The sequence below is a fragment of the Eptatretus burgeri genome, chromosome 2, assembly GCF_056783735.1.
Source record: "Eptatretus burgeri isolate ZD-2024b chromosome 2, Ebu_testis_v1, whole genome shotgun sequence".
Classification (NCBI taxonomy): Eukaryota; Metazoa; Chordata; class Myxini; order Myxiniformes; family Myxinidae; genus Eptatretus; species Eptatretus burgeri.
In genome coordinates, this window is record NC_140962.1 from 69,718,183 (window position 1) to 69,727,001 (window position 8,819).

The 8,819-nt window shown below is 46.8% G+C and overlaps 1 protein-coding gene and 1 pseudogene across 3 annotated transcripts in view; both read right to left on the minus strand.

The window, feature by feature from the left end:
• The window catches only part of LOC147032248 (serine/threonine-protein kinase NIM1-like), a 69,101-nt gene extending 62,719 nt beyond the window's left edge, over positions 1–6,382 (minus strand). For all 3 annotated transcript variants that reach the window (XM_085869676.1, XM_085869675.1, XM_085869674.1), the window contains exons 1-3: positions 3,934–6,382; positions 2,009–2,155; positions 1,621–1,680 (exon numbers count right to left, since the gene is read on the minus strand). In XM_085869676.1, the coding sequence (XP_085725802.1) occupies positions 1,621–1,680; positions 2,009–2,155; positions 3,934–4,031 (305 nt within the window). In that variant the 5' untranslated portion in view covers positions 4,032–6,382. The remainder of the gene's footprint in view (positions 1–1,620; positions 1,681–2,008; positions 2,156–3,933) is intronic.
• Positions 2,153–3,805, minus strand: LOC147032249 (uncharacterized; annotated as a pseudogene).
• Positions 6,383–8,819: the final 2,437 nt, after the last annotated feature.

Here is an 8,819-nt window from a genome sequence, read left to right on the forward strand (position 1 = left end):
ATTAGCAAAGTCCGTCGGTCCAAACGACAACTTACAGCCCAATCGGCTTACTGGTTCTCAAGCACGAACCGTGCTGGGTCAATGGAAGAAAACACGGGCAACTAACTGGAACATTTAACAAGAGGGTTAATTTATAAGGGAGGGAGACACAGAGCAAACTTAATCATGAATAAAATGCAATGTACAACACTTAAGCAATTCTACTTAAAGACAGGGCCCACTCAGACACACACACACACACACACACACACACACACACACACACACACACACACACACACACACACACACACACACACACACACACACACCCAAAAGAAATGGACCGTCGGGTCTTTATTTGGTCGTCCAGCCGAGGAGGATAGTTCAGCTGGGGGAACAGAGCCTGGCCGGGTACTTTTCCGCCTTGTGCGGTCACACCGACTCCAACCCACCGCTGTGGGACTCGAACCCACGACCCGAAATCCACGAACCTACGATCCTGGCTGCTCGACCACCACCATCACGAGGAGCCCTGCAAAAGACCGTAGACCACGATCGCAGACGACCACGAAGACAGACCAAAGCAATGGCCACGATGACTGCTCCGATGCACACCAAGAGCAATGGCGACGATGACTGCTCTACTCTCCTTCTTCTCCGGCCACTCGCCTCCGGATTTGTCGGGGGCGAACATCCCATCTGGCTGGGCAGGGCCGCCCTGAGGTAACTCGTCTCTGGATTGGTCAGGGGCTTCTGAGATAATCCTATCCCTCATTGCTTGCGAGGCACAACCATCTCACTGGGTGGAGTCGACCTCACCCCGCCAATGCCCGTGGCTCCGAACACGTGCGTAATGGCGATGATGGAGCGAAGGGGAGATTTAATGTAAAAATTCTGAATATAAAGAAACCCGCAGCGCACACATGAAATTAACCCATTAGACATAGGGGACAGGACCCTAACTATAAACACACACTTATCGAAATAACTGAACTGCAGGGGCTGCTGTCATTTTGTGTGAAAATGGCTGCCAGATTCGTCACAATATAACATTGATGAACCCCAGGTAGACCTCAAGCCACAGCAGGTTCTTCGCCATTTTGCAAAAACTACAATTAATGTTTAAAAATACCCATCAATATGATGATGTGTTTAATAATTCTCATTCTCTCCTAATCATGGAGTTCGGTAATCCTCCACCGAGGGATGATCCAGGAAGCAAAATGGCCACACATTCAAACGTGTCCACAATGATGCACTCAAACTACGACAGAGTGACGTCCAAGGCATCGAAAAGCCATAACTTTTTGAGATATCCTGCACACAGACAAGCAAACAGACAAAGACGTGAAAACATAACCTCCTTCACCTTCAGTGGTGGAGGTAATAAACAGAACGCTCAAAGCCCGTGAAGTGTCGCCGCCGTGAGCCGTGAGTAAGGTTTTTGGGGTTCATGTTATCGGAGGCTCTCATTCACATATTGTTTAACTAAATGGGAAACAAAATAATTATGGATCAAAATGTGATCGACGTGCGAAAGGGTTCGTGAACATTTCTTTGAAGGAAGATCCTTTGTATCGTTCGCACAATTCTTGGCACGACGTCCGGAGAAGAGATGACACGACGTCTCTTACTCACGTGGTCGATGAAACTTCACCATAACGATTCTTCTTGTTTTTAGTTCGCCTGAACATGTTCCTAAGTTGAAAAAGATTGAAAAGTCAATTTCTTGTCAATTACCTGAGGTCGATAAATCCACAAACAAGTTTTTAAAAAGTGTAGAGGTGGAAATATAATTATTTACTTAAAACGCTTCCACTTCCATTTACTTAAAACGCTTCCTAGTATTCCAAAAAATATTAGGAAGATCACATTTCAATATCAATATATGCCTGGTGTTGGCTCAATGGTTCGGATGGCAGGCTTGGGATCCAAGGATCCTGAGTTCAAATACCAGTCGGCTGTTGAATTAATACCAGGTGGGGTGAACTATGCCTCATGTCGAGGGAGACATAAAATTATTTACTTCACACACTCCCACAGAGAAGTTTTCTTTTTCTTTTTCTTTGGCAGAGGAGGCGGTGGAGACTCCTTCCGACAAACATCTTCCGAACCTGGAGACTGGTTCAGCCCAACATCTTGAGAACAGGAACACTCGTTCATATTTGCTTCCCTGGAAAAGAACAGTTTTCTCAAATTCACAACTTAGAACAAATGTGATAAACCGGATGTCATGTACTTTCGACCCTTCCCACTCCCATACGACCCCTTAGCCCCAAAATGAGATTGGAACATACCCTTTAGAATGCATATGTAGACCTCTGTGATCCCTCAGACCTGTACACCCTTTAAACACATGTTGAATGTACCACTCCACTGTTGAATTCATACCAGGTGCGGTGAACTCTGCCCGTCATCCTTCCAAGGTCGGAAAAATGAGTGCCAGCATGCTGGTATCCAGTGTTGTGGACGGTGTGCGTGTGTGTGTGGTACGGAGAGTGCATGTGTGTGTGTGTGTGTGGTACAGAGGGTGTGCGTGTGTGTGGTCCGGTGGATGTGTGTGTGTGTGTGTGTGTGGTACGGAGCGTGTGTGTGTGTGTGTGTGTGAGTGTGTGTGTGTGTGTGTGTGTGTGTGTGTGTGGGGCGGAGGATGTGTGTGTGTGTGTGTGTGTGGTACGTAGGGTGTGTGTGTGTGTGTGTGTGTGTGTGTGTGTGTGTGTGTGTGTGTGTGTGTGTGTGGTACGGAGGGTGTGCGTGTGTGTGTGTGTGTGGTACGGAGGGTGTGGGTGTGTGGTACAGGCTGTGTGTGTGTGTGTGTGCTGTGGAGGGCGTGTGTGTGGTACGGAGGTTGTGTGCGTGTGACACGGAGGGTGTGCGTATGTGTGTGTGTTGTGGAGGGTGTGCATGTGTGTGTGTGTGGTACGGAGGGTGTGGGTGTGTGGTACGGAGGGTGCATGTGTGTGTGTGTGTGTGTGTGTGTGTGTGTGTGTGTGTGTGTGTGTGTGTGTGTGTGTGTGTGGGGGGGGGTACGGAGGGTGTGTGTGTGTGGTACGGAGGGTGCGTGTGTGTGTGTGTGTGTGTGTGTGTGGGGGGGGTACGGAGGGTGTGTGTGTGTGTACAGGCTGTGTGTGTGTGTGTGTGTGTGTGTGTGTGTGTGTGTGTGTGTGTGTGTGTGTGTGTGTGTGTGTGTGTGTGTGTGTGTGTGTGTGTGTGTGTGGTACGGCAAGTGTGCGTGTGTGTGTGTGGTTCGGAGGGTGTGGGTGTGTGGTACGGAGGGTGTGCGCGTGTGTGTGTTGTGGAGGGCGTGTGTGTGTGTGACGCGGAGGGTGTGTGTGTGTGTGTGTGTGTGTGTGTGTGTGTGTGTGTGTGTGTGTGTGTGTGTGTGTGGGGTACGGAGGGTGTGTGTGTGTGTGTGTGTGTGTGTGTGTGTGTGTGTGTGTGTGTGTGGTACGGAGGGTGTGGGTGTGTGGTACGGAGGGTGTGTGTGTGTTGTGGAGGGTGTGCGCGTGTGACACGGAGGGCTTGTGCGTGTGGTACGGAGGGTGTGGGTGTGTGGTACGGAGGGAGTGCGCGTATGACACGGAGGGAGTGCGCGTGTGACACGGAGGGCGTGTGCGTGTGGTACGGAGGGTGTGCGCGTGTGACACGGAGGGTGTGCGCATCCTGTTGATGAATTCATGTTTATTGACACATTACAGGTGAATACATTTGGGGAACATCCCTCATCCAAACACAGAGCAGCATATTTTATGTTAGATTGAAGTAAAAGTGTGAAGGAGGATAATTCCCTGTCCCCCCCCACCCGAACCTCATCGACCCCCATGGACCACACGGAGAATGCATCATTCCACAGAACAGAGGAAGAAGAGTAAAATAGCGAATTATGGCTAAAACTCGACATGAAAAGATAAAATTCACCGAATGTTGTGAAATGAACACGACGTGACAAACCTTCCTTCGATTGTGTTCACACAGACAAGATTTTTGCTTATCACATCCAGTACTGCAACTGAATAACAGGAGAACTCGCAAGCACGAGCCAACTTCATGATGTCTGACCTCGAACGCGTCACCTCAACACATTGTGACGTCACAGTGCGCTGGTATCACTCTGCCTGCGGCGAAAAAGGCTTCAGCGTGTCGAACTTACTTAATAATGAGTTTAACTTTAAAAAATTTAAAATGTTGAATAAATATTCAACAACATTCTCTGTTTCAACTTTCATTCGAACGGTTACGAATTAATTTGTTACCAGAAGTGCTCTGAACTAATACACCGCTTTCATAATGAACGTTGATGCAGTATTATTACGTCATGCGGTGCGATTAAATTATTATGAACGTCACGTTATTGTTGTGATTAAAAATATATTATTAAGAAACGTAAGGGAGTTAGTTACGCCTTGTTCGCAGTTATGAGAAATTGTTTCTGAAATAATACACCGTTTCTCATTGAGTTATGAATAATTAATACACCGCTTAAATCCGCTAACTCTGACGTCACGACAAAGGGTTGGGTTGTCACAATGAAAGTTACGACTATTATGATAATCAACGTTACGTTATTATTTTTATTATTATTACGAAAACCATATTGTTATATCCTGAACAAACGGCTTCACGTCCGTATTTTAGAGAAGGATCCGTGCCGAGTGAAGGAAACATACACCGCCCAAGGACACCATCACAGGGCCTGTTTGTTGTGCGCATGCGCAGCCTTCCCGTGACGTCATCACGCCATTTTACACGTGATTGCACTCCTCCCTGGTGTCTCCCAATTTACAAATCTGATGTCGCGTTTGTATTTCACCACGAACTCGAAACCGTTTAACAAAACATCGAATCCATTTATCAGTTATTGTTTTCACAACAGTTGTTGCAATAACAAGGAAATCAAATCCAGACCATTCAGCCCAACGTGCCAGCACGAACACCACACCGACCCATCGACACAAGATCCAAGGAAGAAAATACAAAAACAATGTTTTTAATTAATAAAAAAAAATTGTTTGTGTAGTTTTTGTAGTTTGTGCAGTTTTTTTTTCCTTCCCCTCGATGAGCGGGCAAGGGCTTGGTTAAAAACACAACATCAACCACACAACCCCCCTCAACAAGACCCCCACCAACAACACACTGTGCACAACCACCCATCAACACTCAAACTACCTGAAAGTCTTATCAACATCCCTATAACCCCTCCACCTCCATAACTTCCAGGTACCTCTCTAATTCTAATTGAAACTTATCCACCTTTTCTGCTGCCACTACCGTTCCAGGGAGACCATTCCATGCATTCACCACTCTCTGAGTGAAAGTCCCCCGTCCAACTTCCATCTTAACTCTCCTCTTCTTCGCTCTCAGGCTCTAGCCCCTGGTCCGATCACTGTCCCCTCTGTTGAATAATTCATCTGCACTTATTTTATCTCCACCTTTCATTATCTTCAACATTTCTATCGTATCTCCTCGTAACCGCCTCCTTTCTCGTGTATAAAGTCCTGTCTCCTTCAGCTGCTCCTCATAGCTGAGTCGAGCTCGGCCCGGAATTAATCTCGTAACCCTGCGCTGAACCCTCACCGTGGCATCGCTGTCCTTATGGAACTGTGGTGACCAGAACTGCACAATATTCTCGATGTGGCCCTCACAAATTCCTGTACAATGTGAACACCACCTCTTTTGATTTATTAATGATCCCCCTCCGAATAAAACCTTAACCCCTATTTGCTTTCCCTATAGCTGCTTGGCCCTGTGCTGCCTCCTTACCTCCCGTATCTATTACCACCCCCAGATCCTTCTACTGTGTGACACGCTCCAAAATTACCCCTTGCTCCCTATAATCTATTTTCATTGTTCTTTCCCATCAATAACACCTGTTCAGGTTAAATTCAATCTGCCAATCTTTTTCCCAATCTATACAAGTATCAATACTCTTGTAACTGATCACCACCCCCTCCACCATCCACCTCATCTCCAAGCTTTGTGTCATCTGTAAATTTGGAAAGCTTACGCTTTACCCCATTATCCAAATCGTTGATGTAAATAATGAAGAGTAATGGTCCAAGTACCGATCCCTAAGGTACCCCACTACTTATATCCTCCCAGCAAGACATCCTCCCACTCACAGCCACTCTTTACTTCTGACCATTAAGACAGTTTGCAATCCAATAAGCCACCTGACCAGCCACTCCACAAACACTCACTTTGGCTAACAACCTCCGATGTGGTACCTTATCAAATCGCCTTCTTAAAGTCGAGATATACTATATCCACTGCCTTTCCCTCATCCACCCAATCAGACACTGCTTCATAGAACTCCAAAAGATTTGTTAAACAGGAACGACCTTTGGTAAACCGTGCTGACTACTTTTAATTAGTTTGTATTTGTTTAAATGGTTCCTCATCCGGTCCTTAATTAATGTCTCCAACACCTTTCCCACAACTGAAGTCAAACTAACAGGTCTATAGTTTCCCAATTCTTCTCTGGATCCTTTATTAAATAATGGTTTTACATTTGCGACTCTCCAATCCTCCAGTACCTGTCCTGACTCCAGTGAACGATTGAAAATATCCGTTAACATCTCACTTACCTGCTCAGCCACCTCCATCAATACTCTCAGGTGTATATTATCTGGACCCGGAGCCTTATCTCCTCTTAGATTACCGAGCTGTTCCTTTACTTCCTCCACTCCAACCTGGATCCCGGTGTGTACCCCGGTCAGAATAGGTACACCGTATCCCTGCGTGTCGTAAAAGGCGACTAAAAGGGTCGGCGTCAGGAAGGGCATCCGGCCATAAAAACATCGCCTCAAAAGGAAACCATGATGAGTACAACTGATGGGCAGGGTACAGCCCGAAGTACCCCGTGGGGGTCCTCACCCCCTCTCGTTAAAACTCAAGGTGGGGAACCCGATCGAAGCAAGGGAGGAAATTTTTCCATTTATGATGACCAATCGTCTGATGCCCCATGTTGAGATCGGTTTCTGAGGTTTGGTACATGGAATGTAGGGACAATGACAGGGAGATCTGGAGAAGTGGTTGAAACATTGGTCTGAAGAAGAGTGGACATATGTTGTGTGCAGGAGACACGGTGGAAGGGAAGTGGTGTGAGAATGGTGAAGGGAAGGCAGGGGCAGAAGTACAAGTTTATGTGGCAAGGGTGCCTGGAAGGCGAGCATGGTGTTGGTGTCACGTTTTCTGAGGAGTTTGTAGACAGTGTAGTGAGTGTGACTAGAGTGAGTGAAAGGTTGATGACGGTGAGAATTGTGATCGGAAATCTCTTGGTGAACGTCATCTCGGGATATTCCCCGCAGGTCGGTCGAAGCGATGAAGAGAAGAACATGTTCTGGTGTGCGATGGAGAAGTTGATGGAAAATGTGAAAGATGAGGAAGTTGTTGTGGTTGGAGGAGACTTGAATGGACATGTGGGAAGGAGTCCAGATGGTTTTGAGGGAGTCCATGGGGGTTATGGATATGGTGTGAGAAATGGAGAAGGTGAAAGGATCTTGGAGTTTGCTGATGGAGCTGATTTGTTGATGTGTAATACTCAATTCCAGAAAGCGAATAATAAGCTTATTACATACACGTCAGGTGGGTTGACGACAACCATTGACTACCTGATGGTGCGTCAGCGAGATAGGGAAACCTCCGGGACACAAAGGTGATCCCAGGGGAGGAGACTGTTTCGCAGCACCACCTGGTTGTCTGCGATATAAGGGTGAAAGGTACGCGGAGAATTCGGCAGGTGAAGTACCAACCGAGGATGAAGGTGTGGAGGTTGAAAGAGGCGACAGTGAAGGAAGCATAAAGAGAGAGGCTGAGTATGGTTGAAGATGATGTGGTTGAGCTTGAAAGTGGTTGGATGTCAATGAAAGATAGTCTATTGAGAGCCGTTGGTGAGGTATGTGGATGGACAAAAGGACCACCGAGGCACTCGGAAACATGGTGGTGGGGTGATGAAGTTGGAAAGACGATTGAAGAGAAGAGGAAGAAGTTCAAGGAATGGCAAAAGGCAAAGGATACGGTGGAAGAAGAGGCAGCACATGAAAGTTATAAGGAAGCCAAGAAGGCTGCAAAGAAAGAGGTTGCAAAGGCGCAGGAGGCCCATTGGAAAATGTTTGGAGAACGCTTGGATTCGGAGGAGGGTAAGAGAGTGGTATTCAGGATTGCAAAGCAGATAGCGAGAGAGAGATTTGATGTGACGGGGGTGAGTTGCTTGAAGGATGAAGTGGGACAAATTGTTGCAGACTCAGATGGAATTAAAGGAAGATGGAAGAGATATATGGGAAGGCTGTTGAATGTACAAAATGAATGGGATAGCAACATCGAGAGTCACCCGATTTTAGGACCAGCAGAGAAGATAACTGAGGAGGAAGTTGAGGAAGCTATAAGAGCAATGAAGAGTAGAAAATCAGGAGGGCCGACGGGAGTTGTGGGAGATATGTTGAAGGCAGCGCGAAGTTGGGGTGTGAAGAGAATGACAGAGATCTGTAATCTGGTGGTGAAAGAAGGCCGCATTCCAGTGGATTGGGAACTGAGTACCCTCGTCCCTCTCCACAAGGGGAAACGTGACCCTCTGGACTGTGGCTCCTATAGAGCAATAAAGTTATTGGAGCATGGAATGAAGGTATTGGAAAGGGTGTTGGAGAAGAGGATAAGGAAGAAGGTAAAGATTGACGAAATGCAGTTTGGATTTATGCCACGAAGAGGAACGACAGATGCAATTTTTATTGTAAGGCAGTTGCAGGAGAAGTACATGGAGAAGAGGAAGAAGTTGTTTTTTGGGTTTGTTGATCTGGAGAAAGCATTTGATAGGGTTCCACGTGAAGTTATGACATGGGCAT